At 44.8% G+C, this 19,862-nt stretch overlaps 1 protein-coding gene across 7 annotated transcripts in view; it reads left to right on the forward strand.

Annotated features, from left to right (window-relative positions):
- Positions 1 to 19,862, forward strand: part of PTPRM (protein tyrosine phosphatase receptor type M) — a 786,460-nt gene that overhangs the window by 754,567 nt on the left and 12,031 nt on the right. For 5 of the 7 annotated variants that reach the window (XM_025429496.3, XM_025429497.3, XM_049112919.1 and 2 more), the window contains 9 exons: positions 594 to 710; positions 1,393 to 1,443; positions 5,583 to 5,737; positions 5,995 to 6,130; positions 7,835 to 7,984; positions 8,706 to 8,879; positions 10,216 to 10,347; positions 13,904 to 14,029; positions 16,006 to 16,169. In XM_025429496.3, coding sequence (XP_025285281.1) covers positions 594 to 710; positions 1,393 to 1,443; positions 5,583 to 5,737; positions 5,995 to 6,130; positions 7,835 to 7,984; positions 8,706 to 8,879; positions 10,216 to 10,347; positions 13,904 to 14,029; positions 16,006 to 16,169 — 1,205 coding nt within the window. The remainder of the gene's footprint in view (positions 1 to 593; positions 711 to 1,392; positions 1,444 to 5,582; positions 5,738 to 5,994; positions 6,131 to 7,834; positions 7,985 to 8,705; positions 8,880 to 10,215; positions 10,348 to 13,903; positions 14,030 to 16,005; positions 16,170 to 19,862) is intronic. The other 2 variants (XM_035718728.2, XM_025429501.3) reach the window with 1 other exon arrangement.

The raw sequence follows: 19,862 nt of genomic DNA on the forward strand, positions 1-19,862 counted from the left end.
ACCAAGTTTTGTATGTAGAATTTACTTAGATTAAAATGAATGTGTAATTTTAACTTGGGAAAACCGCATAGTGACTTCCCTCGCCAGAAAAAAAATCTCCCTCGCCAGAAAAAAAATCTCCCTCGCCAGAAAAAAATCTTCCCTCGCCAGAAAAAAATCTCAAAATTGTTTAGGCAACTTCTGACCTAGAAGGAATTTTAAATTCAGAGGAGCTAAAATGTTGTAAACTACCTTTTATCGTTTATTTTTCCAAGCCCTTCCCTGAATAGAGATAAACAGGAAGTGAATGGTCATGGTAACTGGGATGTTTGCTATTTAAATACAACTTGTGAACTTTAGACAATTTTCTTAGGCTTTCCTACCCTTATAATTCAAATTTTGTTTTCTTCTGAGGGTGAGAAAAGAAACACAGGTGATCTAAAAAATAAATAAACCTCATTCTGAAGTGTAGAGCTAAATTTCTGTTTTTGTGTGCAAATTTTATCCTGTAAATCACACTGTGACCCATCATTTGGGTAGCTCCAAAAGAGAAAACAAAAAAAGAAAAAAAAAAATCCCCTGTAAACCCTTCATTTCCTTTGTGTTTTCTAAAGGTCAAATGCTGCAAGTACTGGCCAGATGACACAGAGATATATAAAGACATTAAAGTTACCCTAATAGAAACAGAACTACTAGCAGAATATGTGATAAGAACATTTGCTGTTGAAAAGGTAAGTTTTCACACCACTTTGAAAAGTTATGGTCAGATGTTAGTGGTAGCAGCCTCATTAACTTCCTTTGGATAATTTATATGTGGTCACACCTGAATGCAGGGAGGCTTTGCCTAGTGATGTGTCAAGATTGCATCCTGCCTCCGATTCTATAATGGTTTGGTTCCATCTTCAAAGCAAATCATTCCCATTTCATAAGAATCTATATTATGCTACTAAATCAAAAGATAATGCGGATCTATTTCCCTTTTCTGTTTAACCTAGTTGATATTGTTCGGCCCATCTCTCTTTTTCTGTTCACACTTCGATAAATGTCCTTCATATTGTCCGGCCATATGGGTTTCCTAGTAGTGAGTTAGTGTCAGTGCTGAGACCCAGGCCCTACTTCCTTGAGGCTTTTCAGGCCTATGGCTCCATGTGGACTGGTGTATTTTTCCAGGTGGAAGTGACCTACCTGGAAACATAGGCAGATACAGGACACTCTTGCATGCACTAGTCCCTTCATTCATACTCATTCTCATACTGGTTTCAGCCTTTGTACTTGCTGGTGTTGGGTCATGAATGCTGTGCTGTGGCTCTACTTTGCCTCATCCCATGTGCATGGATGGGGCCTCTTCTCTGGGAAGCACACTGTAGGGCATAACAGGGAATTTCCTTATTCCCCCTCTTTCTGCTGACATAGGGAGGGGCCGGAGGTGAAGCAAACTGCAGTCCATCCAGAGAAGTGGCACAGGTAGGCTGTGGGGAGAGTGGAAGTGATGTGACTGAGAAACACTCTGCCTTCTGATCCTCATCTTGCCTTTGATGAAGGGGACACACAGTTTTGTCTCAGAGGTCCACAGCCTTTTCCATCAAGAGACAATTCCCCATAACTGTGCCCTGCCCTGGGCCTAACAATTTTGTCACAAATTGGTGCAGTAAAAGCCTACACTCATTCAATAGCAGCAGGTTGCCTTGGAGGACCTGGGTGATAAGTGCACTGCTGGGCCGTTGGCTCCTGACCTTCCTCTCTAATTTTCATCGCATCTAAATGCACTTTTTGGATTAACAAGACCAGTTTGGGAAAATCAAGGAAATGGCAGCATCTGTGTTTTGGCTAATTTACCCTGATGCTTTCAACTACATATCCCGGTTTTCAAATCCATATTTGTCATAGAATCACAAGGCTGAAAAGACTTTATTTTAATCTGTTTCTCATACTATTTAGCATTTTTTTTTCCTTAGCCTGTCTTTTTTAATAAGTAGGCAGGAGGCTTGGAGACTTCAAAGAATGTGGAGTTCTGGTTGACTCAATTCTTCAAGTTCTGAACCTCACACTTTGATGTCTGTTTTTTTTTCTTCTTCTTTTTCTTGGCAGGATTGGAAAAAAAATGTGGAGGATTTTTGTATGGCTCTTAGCAAAAGCGCTCATGAATAACTGCATTAAAACAGATAGTGATAAAAGACCCTCAATATTTTTTTCTTAAAAAAAAAAAAATCATCCGAAGCCATCACTTAAACATGGAGTTCTTTGAACAATAGTCAGCTCTCTAATAAGCTGAAAATGCATCTCTGTTGCTAGAGGAAGGGTTTGTTTGTTTCTTTGCTCTTTTTTTAACCTCTTATTGTGCTCTCCTACATTCCCAGCTGCACAGAAATGTTTCTGAAATATCCAGTTATTTTAGTCCTCAGACAACCAGCAAAAGTTGGTGGAAGGAAGGGAGTAAGGAGGCTATTAAGGATTTGGCGGAAATCAAAATGACATGTTAGTGATTTCCTAACTGGGCAATTGAAATCTTTAAGGCAAACAAATCATTAGTACTTCTGTGGATCACTTCTTGTAGATTTTAAACTTTCTCCTTAGAAGAGAAAGGAAAAAAAAAAAAAGAAAGAAAAACAGTCAAGTATATTCTTTGCGAGGCCTGCAATTCAGGTTCTATTTTGAGAGTATGTTGCACCAAGGGACTCAAGGTGAAAGATGGATTTGGGCTCTACCCCCCAAACAAGCAGACAAGAAGACACATTGCAATTTGAAACTGCTGAGTTCTTGTTTTGCATGGGATTGTCATATTTCCTTTCTCCTGCAGCTGATGACTCAAAACTAAATAGATTTTAAATAATAAAATTGTCATCGTGTCAGGAAGAAAACAGCTCAGAAGTCTCCATGAATCGAGGGAGCCTGGTGAATCTCTCGCTCACTGTCCTGCCAGAAAGGAAGTTGACGTTGGCCACCAAAATCTCTCTACTCAGGAGGTGCCTCAGAGATGGCACTGGAAATATGATCCTGCACGCTTAAGGGCAGAAAGGGTAGTTGGTGACTGATTCATTCCACGAGACTTATTTATTAAGCACCCACTTTGAGTGAGGCACTATGACGTCTTGGGTTCTTCCTTCCTATTGTATTTACTTGGCAAATGAAGTAAATGTCACTTTTTTATGTATCATTAATACTTGTTACAATGAAAAGTAAACAAAAAATATAATTGATATCAAGTTGGGATATCTGAGCTGCAATCAGCGATCACATTGATGATCTTTTCACCAAAATATATTACAAAACAGCAAAAGGAGAAATTGCCACATCCACAAACAAGAATAAGAGTTGGCTCAGAAGCAGTTGCCTTTGCTGATCTTGTCAATAGTGAACATATTAGAGGGTAGAGGCTTATTTTAGGAAAACGGTCTCTGCATGCCAGAAACTGACATTTACCTTGCTCAGAAAATGAGTCTTAAGAGCTCAGTTCGGGGCCCTTCTCCTGGTGGCTGGGGTTCTGAACTTGGAGGATGCTGGGGCTGCAATCTACCAAAGCTAGGAAGTAAAGATCTCAAAAAATAAAAAATTTAGAACAAACAAACAAACAAAAACAGTATATGGGAGAAACAAATGCCCTTTGTCCTCTTTGGAATAAATAAATATTTATTAGAGGCTTTCCCACTTCATGGAGCTACCCCTGCTCAGGTGTCACATGTAAAGCTCAGAGGGGCTCTCCAGAGCTTTAGAAGGTGATACAGGCTCAACCGTTTGTCTTCTGGTGGAGATTTTGGGATTGGCCAAAATGTTACCATGGTTTCAGTGATAAGAGATGAGGGCTCCTAACCACCCAGTAGTATTACTCTGGAGTCACAGAGCATATTTAGTAGATGATGGTATGGATTTGCATTTCTGAATCCCTGAATGATTTAATTCCTTAGTGCTTAAACTCCATTAAAGAATAGTATGATTTTCAAGGAGAAATAAAGCTTCAGCATTTGTGGGTTATTAAACTAAGGCATATTAACACCTTGGCAGCATACAAGTCTTATCTTAAAATCTGTAATTGTTTGCCTCTTCTAGTTTTTCCAAGCACATTAAAAATTCCAAATTTCTAAAAAACAAAAAAAAATCTGAATTTCTTCCTAAGAATTACTTAGGAAGAAGAATTACTTGCTTCCTAAGAATATACTTGCTTGCTAAGTGTATGCAAACAATGACCAATGTGATAGTGAGCACGGTAATGGGTATTTAATGTTAAGATAACAGTAAAACCAAATTCAGAGCCCAACACAGAGATGGTATTCAGTAAGTGCTCATCAAATAAGGGAAAAGAGAAGTCAAACTTGATCACAGATCTACCATCTAGCCTTATTCTGGAAGTCATGTGTTTTTTGTTTTGTTTTTTTTTTTTCAAAACAGATTTCTGTTTTGCAACACATCCTTAATATCTAGGTTGATAGTTTGAAAGAAAAAAACTGATGGATATAAATCAACTTTATTATTTTCAAAACAGGAGTAAATTAAAAAGAAAAAACTCTGCAAGTCTTTTTCCTTCTGTCTTCACTTTACTTCACTGGGACGTAACCCTCCTTCTTCAATTTACTGATCTAACATAGAATTCCAGCAAAAATGCCTCTTGATTTCCATGGTATACATTTGCTGCCCTGCCTGTCTGTCACAAGCCAGCTGTGATGGCCACATGGAGACAGGAAACCCTGTCTCCATAGCTCTGTGACCCCAGCATCTGGAGTCATGCCTGAAGCATCGCATTCACTCAGATTGTTGGTGATTGGATGAGTGGATTAAATGTTTACCCAAATTAGAAAGAGAAACCTATGCGATGCCTGGGTGGCTCAGCGGTTGAGCCTCTGCCTTTGGCTTGAGGCATGATCCTGGGTCCAGGGATCGAGTCCCACGTCAGGCTCCCTGTGAGAGCCTGCTTCTCCCTCTGTCTCTCCTTCTGTCTGTGGATCTCTCATGAATAAATAAATAGAATCTCTAAAAGATGATAGATAGATAGATAGATAGATAGATAGATAGATAGATAGATAGAAGGAGAAACCTAACAAACCTGAGATGCACATGAACATGAGTTCTCTGGCCTATCTAGTTGGACACTGGTCCCCATTCACTTTTCCAGTGACATTCTCTGTGCATCCACAGTGTGTGCAAGAAGGTACCAGAACCCAGAAGAGCTAAAGAAGGCTCCTGCATTTCAGTCGCTGGTCTTGAGGCCACAAATACCCTTGAAGTCCATCAGGTCCCTGTTCTGTGCCTCTCTCTCTGTGGACTTGCACTTCACACCATAGGATCTAAGTGACACACACTGTTGATAGAGCCTACTTTGGAGGGAATTTCAAGGAAATCAGAGTGCATCCATTTGCTGCAATTGCACCTATAAATGGACATTTTCCCCCAACGTCACCTCCCTTTCACCCTCACGAATATCTTCCTACCTGGAATAAGGCTTCCCAAGTGTTTTTTAAATCTAAGAATGACCTTCCTCCCAGCTATGCATAGCTTCCTAGCCCTAGGCTTACTGACTGACTGCTTAGGGATACTTGACGCTCTCCTGGTTGCTCATCATTTATTTTTGTTTGTTCTCTTTCCTCCTTGCTGTGCTGACCGACTGATGGCAGAGAGGTGTTCATGAGATCCGAGAGATCAGACAGTTTCACTTCACCGGCTGGCCGGATCACGGGGTCCCCTATCATGCCACAGGGCTGCTGGGGTTCGTCCGGCAGGTCAAATCCAAGAGCCCGCCCAATGCAGGCCCATTGGTGGTACACTGCAGGTAAGCAGAGTGCCTGGAGCCTCTCAAAGGAAGTACAGTGGGCAGAAGATAAAGGGGCTCCTTTGGGGGTGATGGCAATGGTTTGGAATTTGATAGATGTATGGTTGGACAACCTCATGAAGGTGCTAAATGCCACTGGACTGTATACTTCAAAATGGTTATTTCATTTAGATGACTTTCACCATAGTAAACAGGTCAAAGAGGGAGAAGCACAGGGGTCCTCCTTTCTCCACTGACAGACCCCTCTTTTCCCTCAGTGCGGGTGCAGGGAGGACTGGCTGCTTCATCGTGATCGATATCATGTTGGACATGGCAGAAAGGGAAGGCGTGGTTGACATCTATAACTGCGTGCGGGAGCTGCGGTCGCGGAGAGTGAACATGGTGCAGACAGAGGTACTTGGGCTTCATCCCTGGGCCCCCTGCACCCCACCTCCCAGAGCCAAGGGGGGAAGAAACACTGACAATTCTCTCTTCAAAACTCCTCAGAAGAAAAAGGGATACACCTGGCAATCTCTTTCCTTCTTCTTCCCTCCCTCTCTCCTTTCATTAACAGAAAAGGCCAGGAGTCTCCCAGGTAACAATCTGCAGTGAGCCTAAATATGACCATGCTTCTGCATCAATGGCCCCAGTAGAAGCTCTACATTAAGCTTTGAGGGATTCAGTACTATTTTTTTTTATTATGTCTTTTAAACTAGCTAGTAACCACAGCAAGATGACTCCTGAGAATAGCCAGGCATTTGCCAAGTGGCTTAAGGGTAATCTCTGTACACTTTTTTCTTCTCCTATCCCTAAAAATTCTGCCCAGTGGCTTGGCATCATGGGAATTTGCACACATTGTGGAAGTACTCCGTACTGCCTAGTACTTCTATAAATTAGAATTCACGGTGTGTCAGGAATTCAAATGCTTGAGGAAAAGAATTACATCCTGCCCTGAGGAAATTCATATTTTTACTTAATATCTGCTTGATTTAAGGAGGCATTACACCCACCACCTGGAAAAAAATGATTCATAAGGCAGAAGGAAGAAGAAGTAAGAATCCCTTCCATTCAGATTTTACATTAAAGTTTACAAAAGCCACTGGTTTCAAGTTTACAGGAACCTAATTCCATTTTCAAATAACCTAAATAAAAAATAGCAGGAACTCTAAAGGCTCTTGTCATCTTTTTTCTTTGTAATAAAGATTCTTTGCTTTGAAGATAATGATAATAATGTATCCTTTAGTGTATTTTACAGCTGATCAAATGTTGCCACGTCCCCTTTCCCACGTGGCTCTCTGTTCCTGAGGTGTTGTTTAATAGGACTGGTCTGTTTTTGAGAATCAAGCATCCTAGTAATTTATAGAAATTAAAATAAAAAGTAATGAGACTCTTTTTGCATCTCCTGTAATTAAAGATCAATAATAAATATGGTGAAACTCTACTGATTAATTGTAGGGAAGGTCCGTGCCAGTTCAGAATGAGAGGGCCCTTGTGTATACTGTGGACTGGTGCATACGTACAAGAGCTCTGCTCCGGACACCTAAGGACTTTTGTCATTATCACATTAATGTTTCAAAATAAGTAGTTCTAAGTGCTGGAAACTATTTATTTTCATAGTGATGCCCAGTTTCTCTGGACATCCTTCACACTGTTGATTTGGTTAGCAAATTCCTCTTTCCATTTTGGACAGATAAGGTTCTGCTCCTTTCCTCACCTGAAATACTGAGTCTCAAACCCGTGGGATCAGAATTACAGAGGTGGTTAAGCCCCAGGCGGTGCAGCATGACAGTGCTTGCTCTGGGATTTATCAGTGTCTGAGTGGTTTTAATCAATCTGTTTCATGCTTCTGCATTGAGCCCATGTGTCTCTTCCTCCTGTTGCGCTGCACACGTGGCAGTCAGCATACACGCCAGCCATCCCACGTGGGCATCTGCACTACTCTGGTAGCGGGACCCCACGTCCCAGCGGTGAGGTCCTTACACCTGGTTTCGCTGTGGCTGGAATGGATCGTCCACGATGGACCGCTGTCCCTGCAGACAGGGGGGCTGGCTGTCTTCCATTCTTCTCTAGTTCTCCCAACCCACCCTGGTTTCTAACTAGTCCCTTTTGCTTCTTTAGGAGCAGTACGTGTTTATCCATGATGCCATCCTGGAAGCCTGTCTTTGTGGAGACACCTCGGTCCCCGCTTCCCAAGTCAGGTCTCTGTATTACGACATGAACAAACTGGATCCGCAGACTAACTCCAGCCAGATCAAAGAGGAATTCCGGGTAAGTCCTGTGAAAGGGAGAGGCAACCGTTGGCTGTGGCTTTGCTCCTCCAGAAGTATCTCAGAGTCAGCTATGAAACCCCTGAGCCAACACAGAGCTTCCCAGCCTCAGCGTCACTGACATTTTGGGCTGGATAATTCTTGGCTGTGGGTGCTATCCTGTAGGATATTTAGCAGCACCCCTCGCTTCTCCTCCCTGGATGCCAGGAGACCTCCTCCCGAGCTGTGACACAACCGCTGTGTAGAGACATTTTGCCAGTGGCCTCCGGGAGCCAAGTGACCCGGTTGAGAGCCAGTGGTCTAGCGGGGCTATTTCCCCCCGTGGGTGTCGCCACACCGAGCAGGTGCGCTCCCAGTGCTTGCTGGGCAAGAGCTCCTCGCCGCATGCCTCATCGTGACGCCGGGTCCAAGTGGACGCGGCACTGGGTCAAACACAGCCGGCCTCTTACTCCCAAGCCCCGGGGTGCGCAGCCCTAGGCCACATGGCACGTCGTCCTCCAGGTCCACGGCGGCGGCCTTTCTATCTGATGGGCAGCGGCTGCGGACAAAATCCAGGGGAAGGAAAGGGAAATAAGCGAGGGGCTGGGGGTGGGGGCTGTTGGGGAGCCCGGTAGCCGGCGGAGGATCGCAGACCTCCCGCAGCGTGGCCCGGAGCCGGTGCACCTGCGGCCGGTGCGCCCCGCCGCGGGCCCCTCCCCACGCGTCCGTGTGCTGCCGCGCAGACCCTGAACATGGTGACGCCGACGCTGCGCGTGGAGGACTGCAGCATCGCGCTGCTGCCGCGCAACCACGAGAAGAACCGCTGCATGGACATCCTGCCCCCCGACCGCTGCCTGCCCTTCCTCATCACCATCGACGGGGAGAGCAGCAACTACATCAACGCGGCCCTTATGGACGTAAGCCCGCCCCGCCCCGCCCCGCCCCGCCCCGCCCTCAGGGACCCAAGCCCGCATCCCCATCCCCATCCCCATCCGCATCCCCATCCCCATCCCCATTCCCATCCCCATCCCCATCCCCATCCCCATCCCCATCCGCATCCCCATCCCCATCCCCATCCGCATCCCCATCCCCATCCCCATCCCCATCCGCATCCCCATCCCCATCCCCATCCGCATCCCCATCCCCATCCCCATCCCCCTCCCCATCCCCATCCGCATCCCCATCCCCATCCCCATCCCCATCCCCATCCGCATCCCCATCCGCATCCCCATCCCCATCCCCGCCCCGCCCCGCGGACTCGGGAAGCCCGTGCTCCAGGGGCTGCTCCACCTCGCGGGCGGCCGAGCGTGGCCTGCGCTGCTCCCACTCCCCGGCCCTCGTTCTTCGTTGCTCAGACGCCAGCGAGCTTGCCCGCGAGGCCCATTTCGGAGCCCACGTGCTCCTGCGGCGATGCCGCGGCCTCGGTGTCTGGGGGACACCTGCCGGGACCCGCTGATCAGTGAGACACGTCCCAGCTACCGTCCCGAGCGCTTCTAGGCTTAAGCCGCCGGCCGAAGGGGGAGAGACCGCTATTAAGTCAGTGAGGCAGGGAAGTGGGACAACACGGTTCGCAGCCTTGTTTTCCTGGCCCAGCCTCCCGGTTCAGGCAGTAATTAACATGGGGAAAATGGTGTGTCAGGACACACAGCACACAACTCATTACCTCCTGTCAGTGTGTTTACTTCTAACCGAATGAACGTTTGCCGTCCGATTGATGGGAAAAGTAAATGGATATTTTCAGGGCTAATATGGAAACTCTAATTCTATTGGTGTGATATCAGTTAAAAGGTACTTAAGTTTACTTGAGGGCTCTCCAGAGCCCTAAGAAGCATGTGTATCCTTCTGCGGCAGAAATTAGTAATCCTGTCACCCATACAAATGACCCTTGAACAAATTTTAGGGAAAGCGGAAGTATTTTCATTGTACGTTTTTGGCAAATTAAATTACATTTTTCTCCATTAAGACACTTACCTATAGGGCCGATACTGCCTTTCCAGCAGATACATCAAAAGATTTGTAAGAGCTACTTATTAAGGTCTCTGGGTGTCGACGTGAGAATACTTTATGATTAGTATTCTGCAGATAAGTCTATATTTAGTCTGTTTCGGTGTTGACAGTGCTGCTGGGATTCAGCAGTTGTTAAATGTGCCCAGAGTTCTGTGTCACAAGTTTCCATGTGCACAAGATAACTGAAGCCTTCCCCCCTTTTCATTTTCCTGGGTATATCTGGATCTTTCTTGTTTGTGTTTGCAGAGCTATAAACAGCCTTCAGCTTTTATAGTCACCCAGCACCCTTTGCCAAACACAGTGAAAGACTTCTGGAGACTGGTCCTGGATTATCACTGCACGTCTGTGGTTATGCTAAATGATGTGGATCCTGCCCAGGTGAGGCTTGTGCCCAGAGTCAAATCTGGGTTTGTTCTGCTTGCACAATGAGAACATGGATCACAAATGCCAGCTGACGGGTGGGAGCTGGAGCGAAAGCACAAATGTGAAAAGCAGATGGAATTAGGGTTGGGGGTGAAATCTGAAACCCAAAAGATTAAGATCATAAAGTGACAGGCAAGACAGGGTCAGAAATTGGCTATTCCCAAAAGATGGAAATAGAAACCAGAGGGAGATACAGGGTCATGGGTGGAGTCAGAGCTGCGGGATAAGAATGTCACACACCTGCATCAAACAGAGCCAGCAAACCAGGGAGCCCCGAGGAAAGGACAGCAGCACCCAGCACAGAGCTTCTCCCATTCAAGGGCAGCAGTGGACTTCCTGGCATGGCTCACTGGAGCCTGCAGGTCGAGATGGTCACACTGGGGTGACAGTGGAGACCGGCAAGTGCGTTTAAGGGACAACGATTACTTTTGTCAACTCTTTGGTAAAGATAGTAAAAAGAAATAAAACTGGGACTTGGACATAAAAGAAGCTCAGAATGATAAATGGGGCTTCCCCATAGCTGCTGTCCTTACACCTAAAAAGAGAAAGAATAGGGCTGTATTGACTAGGTACTAGTAATGGGGTTAGAAACATTCCCTTAAAGGGAATTGTCGGCAAGCATTGGCACAGTGGCCCTTTAGGAGCTGAATTTATTGCATTCGGGTACAGCTATGCCGATTACACACTTAACCACCGTGTCAGAGGGTGTTATGGGAACTTTGGACTTCTTGTGTTTTAAGAATAAACTTGTTCTGAAACTGAATTAATTTTCTATCTGGTAGAGACAAGTTTAAAAAAGAAAAAAAAAAAAAAAGAGGCCTGAAGAGTTTTAGCATCCAACTTGGACAGATTTTTCCTTCCTGAAATCCATTTTATTGTCATCAATCTGCCATAATTTCCGTGGACGTTCACTTCAGTTCTTTAATATTTTTAATTATGTTTGAGGCCCTACATGATATTGTTAAGGCTCTAGCCTGAAAGCTAGTGAATGAAATAATAATGATAATCCTTGTCTTCATCTAGTCCTCTCTACGTAAGAAGCTTAAATATTTTAGAAGTCTTCCACATTGATCCCCTCCAAAAGAGAGATTGCAGCCATTTTTAAAGACCAGCAGCACTACAATTCAGGGAACTTCAAAGGCCCAACTCAAAATAGCACCAGGGATCCTGATCTTCTAACTCACAATGCCATGGGTTAAATGTCACTAATTCAAGATTCTTCAGTCAAAGACCATTAGGGGACAAGTGACTGTTTCCTCTTCAGAATCATCCCTTTCCCCCTAATGTGAATCCTGAAATGTAGTGATACAGTGCTTTTTTCATATCTGTGAATCAGGCATTAGTGACTTCCCCATGTTCTTTTAGAACGATAATGTTGGAATTCTAAAGCTGCATTCTAAACCCTAACTGTCTGGATTCAAACCAAGCCTTAGCCGACCCTGGTGGGAGAAGACAAAGAGTCCAATTCCGCTCAACAGACAGAGCTGATTTTCAGAGTGAGAGAAAGAGGCTCCTGGGACACAGTCATTTAGAAAACACTAAACTGAGCATTTGAACTTAAAGTCTCTGCAGTTGTACAAGAATAGCACTCAACTATTTTAAGTATTTATAGGTCTGGTTCATGGACGTGTTATGCACCATTTAAGCCATTTTCTACACGGTTTACTTGGGCTGAGTGCAGAATGTGGCGTGCCAAGCACCACTTGCTGGCTCGGGCCATTCATATTTCTCCGGTGTAAGTGATAAGCTTTAATCAGGGCTTGAACTGAGAAAGCAAGCAGAAAACAGAGCCAGCTCAGTCTGGAGAAAAATGGGCAGAACTGTTCAGATGTGCATGTTAGGACTTCTATTACCATCTCGACTTCCCATCATAACGCCTGTTAATTTTAACAGTGGGTACACTTGGTTAGGAAGGGAAAATAAACATCAATGTGCTGTCATTTGACAAGGCAGTCTTAGAACTTGTCACCAGGAAATGAAGGAAGTGAAATGTTTATGGAAGCCTTATTTTAAAATAAATAAACGTAACTTTTAAAATACTATAGACTTAGCTAACGTAAAGAGTACCCTTAGTTTACTCCGCCCTTATTCTTATGAAGGTTCAAACCTTCAACTTCTTTGTAATAGATTGCTGTTTCAGTTGACCCACTGTTAACTGAAAACTATCTTGCAATCTTGGGTGTAAATCAATCTTTACAACCTCTGTCAATAAGATTTTAGGTACCTTGGAAAATAAAAGTCATTCAAAAAAAGGAAATTCAACATGTGAATTCTCCTTTTGTGGTAACATCATTCTGCTTAAAATGAGATAGATTTTTCATCTGCTCTTGGCCCAATAGAAACCATAGATAATGAAGTAATTCCCTCTTGCCTCCCATAAGCTACTCGTCCCTCTGGTAAATCAGAAAGATAAAAATTAAACTCTACTCCCAAAAGCATCATTGGATACCAAGTCCGAAAAGAAGTTTAATTTCAGGGCACCTGGGTGGCTCAGCAGTTGAGTGTCTGCCTTTGGCTCAGGGTGTGATCCTGGGGTCCGGGGATCAAGTCCCACATCGGGCTCCCTACAGGGAGCCTGCTTCTCCCTCTGCCTGTGTCTCTGCCTCTCTCTGTTTGTCTCTCATAAATAAATAAATAAAATATTTTAAAAAGTTTAATTTCAGACTTTAAAGGCTCTCAAGGCATCTCAAAGGTCTGCGAGAAGGAAAAGTCGTGGGGGTTCTCCCCATCTCTCTGAACGTTTAGTATTTCTGTGGGGTGGTAGCAAACTAAGATGCCTCTTTCATAAGCCACCCTTCCCAGCATCTCTTCTTCCACACTAAGGTGTGCATCACATTCACACAAAGTTTTAGTTACCTGGTGTCACCAATACCTGGTGTGTGAGACTCTAGGAAACTGTGATTTTCATTAAAACCACCTCTGGGTAAAACACAAAGGCCTTTACTCTTATTATATCAGGTTTCCTAGATCTCAGCTGGGAGGGTTTGGACCAGATCATGAAAATGTAACCCAACACTGTTACCAGTATCTTGTCACTGAATGACCCTATTCCCAAAAATGATTACAAAGTACAAAGCAAGCCCACATGGGGGAGGATGGAGATTTGGGTGCCAGCAGGTACATGCACCATCTCAAGTATCTTAACTCTTGTAATGGCAGCCAGTGCCATCTCCCCAGGGCCTGATAAAGGCATGCAGAAGGGATCTCACAATGGGATGCATTGAACAGCATCCAGATGGCCTCCTTGGAAAGCAGAATGGCTTGTGGCTTAAAGATGCTTTCTAAGAAAATGAAGAAAAAGTAGTAGAAGGACAGGTGGAGCTGAGGAATCAGCCAACAAGAAAGTCCTTAAATCTACTTGCCAGGAGATAAAGAGGGAGGGAGAGGAAAGAAAATGAAGTGAATCAAGGAAGTATTAAGACTTACTGAATGTCAAAAGTGACCTCCTCCAAGCTGTTAGGAGTCCTTTCATTCCTATAATTAACCTTGCGTTTCTGTGTTGTGAACTCAGTTGTGTCCGCAGTACTGGCCAGAGAACGGAGTTCACAGACATGGGCCCATCCAAGTGGAATTTGTTTCTGCTGACTTAGAAGAGGACATCATCAGCAGGATATTCCGTATTTATAACGCAGCCAGGGTAAGAATCAGCCAGCGTCACTTATGTCCGGGTTCATTATTTTCTCATTCACTGAACATTTAGAGTGCTTGCTCTGTGTCAGTCACTGGTTAGGAGTTTGGAATACATTCTAGGTGTTTGTGAACAAAACAAAGTTCCCTGACCTTAAGGAGCTTACATTCTAATGGGAGAAAACACAATAAATAATAGATATAACAGATGTTATAATAGATACAGTATGTTAGAAGCAATAAATGCTATAGGGAAAAGATAGGAAGATAGAAAGCACTACGGCCATGAACAGAAGGGAGAACAAGTCCCCGTCTTAAATAGATGTGCCCTATGAGCAAAGACCCAACCGACGTGAGGGAGTAGCCTCATGGCTCTCTGTGGAAACAACTTTATAGGCAGAAGCAGTAGTCAGTGCAAAGGTCCTGAAGTAAGGCCTTATCTTTCCTCAGAAACAGTGAGGAGGCTGATGTGGCTAAAATGCAGTAAGCAAAGGTGAGAGTAGCTAATTGAGTTGTCCACGTAGAGGGAAAGTAGCCAGGAACTGGGGAGGTCTGGGGGACAGACCATGTAGGGCCTCACAGGCCGCTGCTAGGATTTGGGTTTTTGCTGTGAAGGAAATGAGAAGTCAGTGCAGGATTTTGAGTAGAGAAGAATCCCATGATATAATTTACCTTTATAATGGAACACTCTAGCACCTGATGTGATGAGCACTGGGTGTTACAGTATATGTTGGCAAAATGAATTTAAATTTTAAAAAATAATAATAAATAGAGTATAAATAAATAGGAATCCTCTAGCTTCTGGGTTGAGAACAGGTCAGGAGGCCATTATAAAATTCCAAGTGAGAAGCGACAACAGCAGGATGAAGTGGCAGCAGTTGGAGGTAATGAGATAGTGAGATCCTGATAGATTCTGATGGCAGAGCCAATGGGATTTGGGAATAGGCTGAATCCCAAGGGGTAGTGAGGTGTGTCTCAAGATTAGAGCCCTGAAAAATTACCCAATGGAAGTGACAATAACCTAGTTGGGGACAGCTGTGGGTATAACAGGACTCTCCTTCCCAGAGAGAAGGGTGGGAAGCAGACCAGGTTTGCAACGGCTGTTAGACACCTAGGTGGACATGTCAAGTAGGCCTGGATCTAGGAGGGGAAATTCAGAAGAGACCCACTCTGGACATGTAAACTGATGACTTATTGGAGTCTTGAAAGCCATGAGACAGAGTGGGCTCATCAGGTGAGAGAGAGAGAAGACAAGGGGCCTGAGGACTGAACCTGGGGCTTCCATCAGCAAGAAGTCAGGGAGAAAGGGGGCCGAGAAGAGGGCAGAGAGTGGAGAAAGACAGCTAGGTGAAGAAAGGCTCAGAGAGCGAGAACGATCACCCAGGTCAAAGGTGCCAAAGGCCGTGGGAGATGTAATCCAGTGATTTAGCTGCGGCCAGATGACAACCATTGCCACGTTTCTAACACTTTCTTGGAATACTCCAATTCCATTGAGTTTTAAGTAAAGATTGACTACGGACATTGTAGCAAGATTCACACCAGTATGCAACACCACGTTGTGCTCACTCAACGCTGTGAAACCTCTGTCCCCCTAAGCTCACAGACATCTCCAGATTATTTCTTTACCCTTAAATTACCTACAATTAAAGTCAACCCATTTTACCCCTTACTGCACAACGGGGTCAGTGCCTCACATTGTGTGTTACTTGTCACTTGGCTTTTGCACAACCCTGTAAGCATTCTGCTTCACTTTTATTTGTCTGGTCTGTCACTTAAAACTCCTAGTTTTTTATAACAGCCCCAGATTAAAGCTCATACCCCTTCAGGCCAGTGGAAGCCTCCTGGGTTATTTATAGGCAGGCCTCTCCTCTACTAACGGGCTGCTTTCTGAGAAGTCTAAGCAGGTGGAATCAGCCTGCTGGAATTCCACACGTGAATGATGCCTGTTTTCTTTCCACTCCCTGCTTGTCGCCAAATCCCCTGTAGCCCCAGGATGGATACCGGATGGTGCAGCAGTTCCAGTTCCTGGGCTGGCCCATGTACAGGGACACACCGGTGTCCAAGCGCTCCTTCTTGAAGCTCATTCGCCAAGTGGACAAGTGGCAGGAGGAATACAACGGTGGTGAAGGCCGCACGGTTGTGCACTGCTTGTAAGTGCTAAGAGGGGCTCTGCACCTCAGAGGGGCCCGGCCACGGTCTACTGTCCCCCTAGTTTACTATCCCTTGTGTCTCTGTAAATGGAGAAGAAAATAAGTAGGTCTGGGTGAATGCAGATCATCTGTCTACTTGCTAAGGATTTGGTTTGCTTTGCAGAAAACGAGAGGCACATTCTGCATTGCATGAGGTATTACTGCTATAGAAGTAACCCCTGACCTTGTGTTGCCACTCCCCCACCCCACCCTTCCCAAGAAACACCTGAGTGGGCTCACTGGGCTCCTACCAGCTCATGAGAGCCAAGTGTTAAGTTTAGAGGTATTTCCTGAGCTGATTATTAAACTGTTGGTAACTTGAAATCATCCACAGTGGAAGTATTTATATCCTCTACATCAGCAATGCTGCAAATCAGGGCCCCTGCCCCACCTGGCAAAGCTGGTGCTAGCACAGCTGCCCTACCATCATACTAGTTGATAATACTCTAGGAAATCATGTCAGAAGTTTCAAAGGAACTGTCTTTCAAAGGAATTGTCTTCTGAGAGAATTTTGTTTGTGTCTTGTTTTTTTTGCCTGGGAATGTGTATATATGTGATTATGTATACATATTTGGTTAGAGCCGGTGTCTCCAAAGCATGGTCTCCAGGCCAGCAGATCTAGCAGGTGCTCAGAGGGAGAAACCCCTGCTACAGAGCAGTGATTTCCCAATTGTGGCTGCACTTTGAGGGTGGTTTGGGGAGATTTTTAAAAACTACAACAACAATAACAAAAAAGAAAAAAATAACTGTGCCCAGGCCACGCCCAAAGCAATATGCTTTATCAGAATCCCTGAGGAGAGGCCCCAGACATCCATGTTTTTGCAGACTACTAGATTATCTCAACATGCGGCCAACGTTGAGTCACTGAATAGAGACAGCCATGGTTTTTGGAGCACTTTCACCTGCAGTTTCTCATTGGTGATGATATGTAGCTAATCAGCCAGCTGGGATTGGCTTAATGGAGCAAGCAATTAGAAAGTCATGGCAGTTAGGGAAAATGTTTAGAGAATTTGTGGAAACTTCAAGTATAGGCTTATGTCTCTTTTCAGCGGAGTGTCATTAGCACACAGTGAGATCTCTCCCAAATTGAAGGGAAAATGAGGTTTAACCCTGGGCAGACCAACCCTAGTTAAAATGATAAGCTTGCCTAAGGACATGGGTTACCCTCGCCTTAAGGCCCATCCCTCATGCCCTGCCACCTGCCCAGGGGCCCAGGAGGGTCTGTGGTATCTCAGAACTGTGCCCTGCCTCTCAGGAGTCGAAAGGTGGCAGTATTTCTTCCTACAGAAACTGACAGTCTCTTGAGAAGAGTCTTCTGAACCCATTCACACTTAGCCTCAACCAGCAGCCCCAAGGATCCTTTGTCCTCCCTGCTTACTGCTTTTCCCTTCCTTCTTATAGACCCAGTTCATTAAAAACATTTCTACCAAGAAAATGTCAAAGAGGATTGATTAGCAGCACACATCCCCGTTTTTACTTCTCTAAGTGCAGATATAACTTCTGATCAGAATACAGTTGGTAGGGGGAGGGGGATTACCAGTGTGAATTGATAAAGACCCAGCAAGGAAAATTGCCATTTTAGTTAAGGTTTGTATTATATGTAAGTTCTTTTGAAAAACTAAAAACAGTCTGCAGATCCCCATATCTGTGTCTGGAGTGTGTCAGCGTCTGGAACGAGGAATGTAATGCATGCATGGTACCTCCTTTGCTTAGCAGCTTTCTAACAAGGGCCAGTGCTATAACCCAAAGGACTAGTCACACTGGGGGACATTGAGGCACTGGGACGGCCTGAGGGAAAGATACAGAGACCCCTTAAATTACTGTACCTCATAGGCAACCACCGACTATACCCTCCCAAGACTCAGCTGTGACCCCAGAACTAAGCAATCACATTGCCATTCCACGTGATGTCTACAGCAGGCTGTTCTTTATCGTGTACAGTGGTGGGCGCCTGTCATTTATGTCCTCTTGCCAGCCCAGCACCCCACCCCTATTCTGATAGGAGAAATTGATCTTTCTTTGGGAAACATTTTCCCCAATTCTGAAGTCCCCATGGTTGCCACGGGGCTGCCTCTTGCTCTCTTGGCATCAGGGTGGACATGAGACCTATGCCTGGTGAGACTGTTTATGGCTGTTTAGATTTATAAATCTTTTAGTTGTGAGAAACAAAGTTAGGTTGAACTCGTATCCGCCAGTATAGGGCGGGAAAGAATGCTTTGAACCACGGAAGCTCTCTGCTGTTCATTTCTGAGGTAGGAACATTGTATTCAGCATAGCGTAGTGCCACCTAATGGTTGTGGGCAGAGCAGTCCCTGCCCCAGACAGACCTCCAGGTGCTGTAATTGGGATGGTTCTTCGAGCCTCACATATACTCACGGTGAGCAAATAGGGGTATTCTTTTTTTCTTTATACATCTCCCAGTTCATAAAACCAGAAGAAATAGATAGAAATAAGGGATCGCCATTTTGCAAAAATAATGGAAGTAGACAGTGGTCCTGAACAGCTGCTGAAAGCATCAGGTGAAAAGCTGGTGGGGGAAAAGGAGTGTGGTATCAGTGCAGAGACAGAAAGTAGGCTAATGGAGCAGAAGAGAAAATCCTGGAATGGAGCCACACGTCACGATCACCTTATTACAGCAAAGACCCCACAGCAACATACCTACTGCAGGGCAGGAGCAAAAGACAGGTTGTGCACCTGGCCTCCCTCCTCATGCTACATATAGAAATCATTTCCAGATGGATCATGGACCAAAATGTGAAAATGAAAACAATGAAGCTTCCAGGAGAAAATCCTCATGACCATGAGGCAACCAAAGATGATGTTACCCAAGACACAGAACACTAGCTACAAAAGAAAATAGTGCAAAAATTGGATTCCATTAAATTTAAGCACTACTGTTTGTCAAAAGACACAAAGGAGAGCGAAAAATGCAAGACAGAGAGTGGACAAAGAGTCGTGTGATACATGCATCCGACAAAGGACTCACAGCCAGAATGCCTCACTACTGCAAGCCAATAAGAAAAGATCGACCCAATTGTTTGAGCAACAGACTTGACGAGAGATTCGTTTTATAAACAAAGAAGATGTACACAGCCGATAATCACAGAAAAGGTACTCAGCATTATTCATTTTCAGGATAATACACACTAAAACCAGAATCAGGTGCCCCCTACACACTCACTAGAATGGGTGAAATAGGGCAGCCCCGGTGGCGCAGTGGTTTGGTGCCGCCTGCAGCCTGGGGTGTGATCCTGGAGACACGGGATCGAGTCCCACATCGGGCTCCCTGCATGGAGCCTGCTTCTCCCTCTGCCTGTGTCTCTGCCCCTCTCTCTCTGCGCCTATGAATAAATAAATAAAATCTTTAATAAAAAATAGAATGGGTGAAATTGGAAAGACAAATAAATGAAAATACCAAGAGTTGGTGAAGCTGCAGAGTAACTGGAACTCCCATCCCCTGCTGGCAGGAAGTAAATGTGGTACTGCCATTTTGGATCTGTTCGACAGCAATGCTGAAGGCTAAATATAAATATATTCTCTGAGCTCTTCCCCTCCTAGGTACGTGACTATGGAATTGAGTCATATATGCACCAGGAGACATTTTTATAGCAGATTTACTTAGAATACTGAAAACTAGAAACAGCCCAAACATTC

The sequence above is a fragment of the Canis lupus genome, chromosome 7, assembly GCF_003254725.2.
Source record: "Canis lupus dingo isolate Sandy chromosome 7, ASM325472v2, whole genome shotgun sequence".
Classification (NCBI taxonomy): Eukaryota; Metazoa; Chordata; class Mammalia; order Carnivora; family Canidae; genus Canis; species Canis lupus.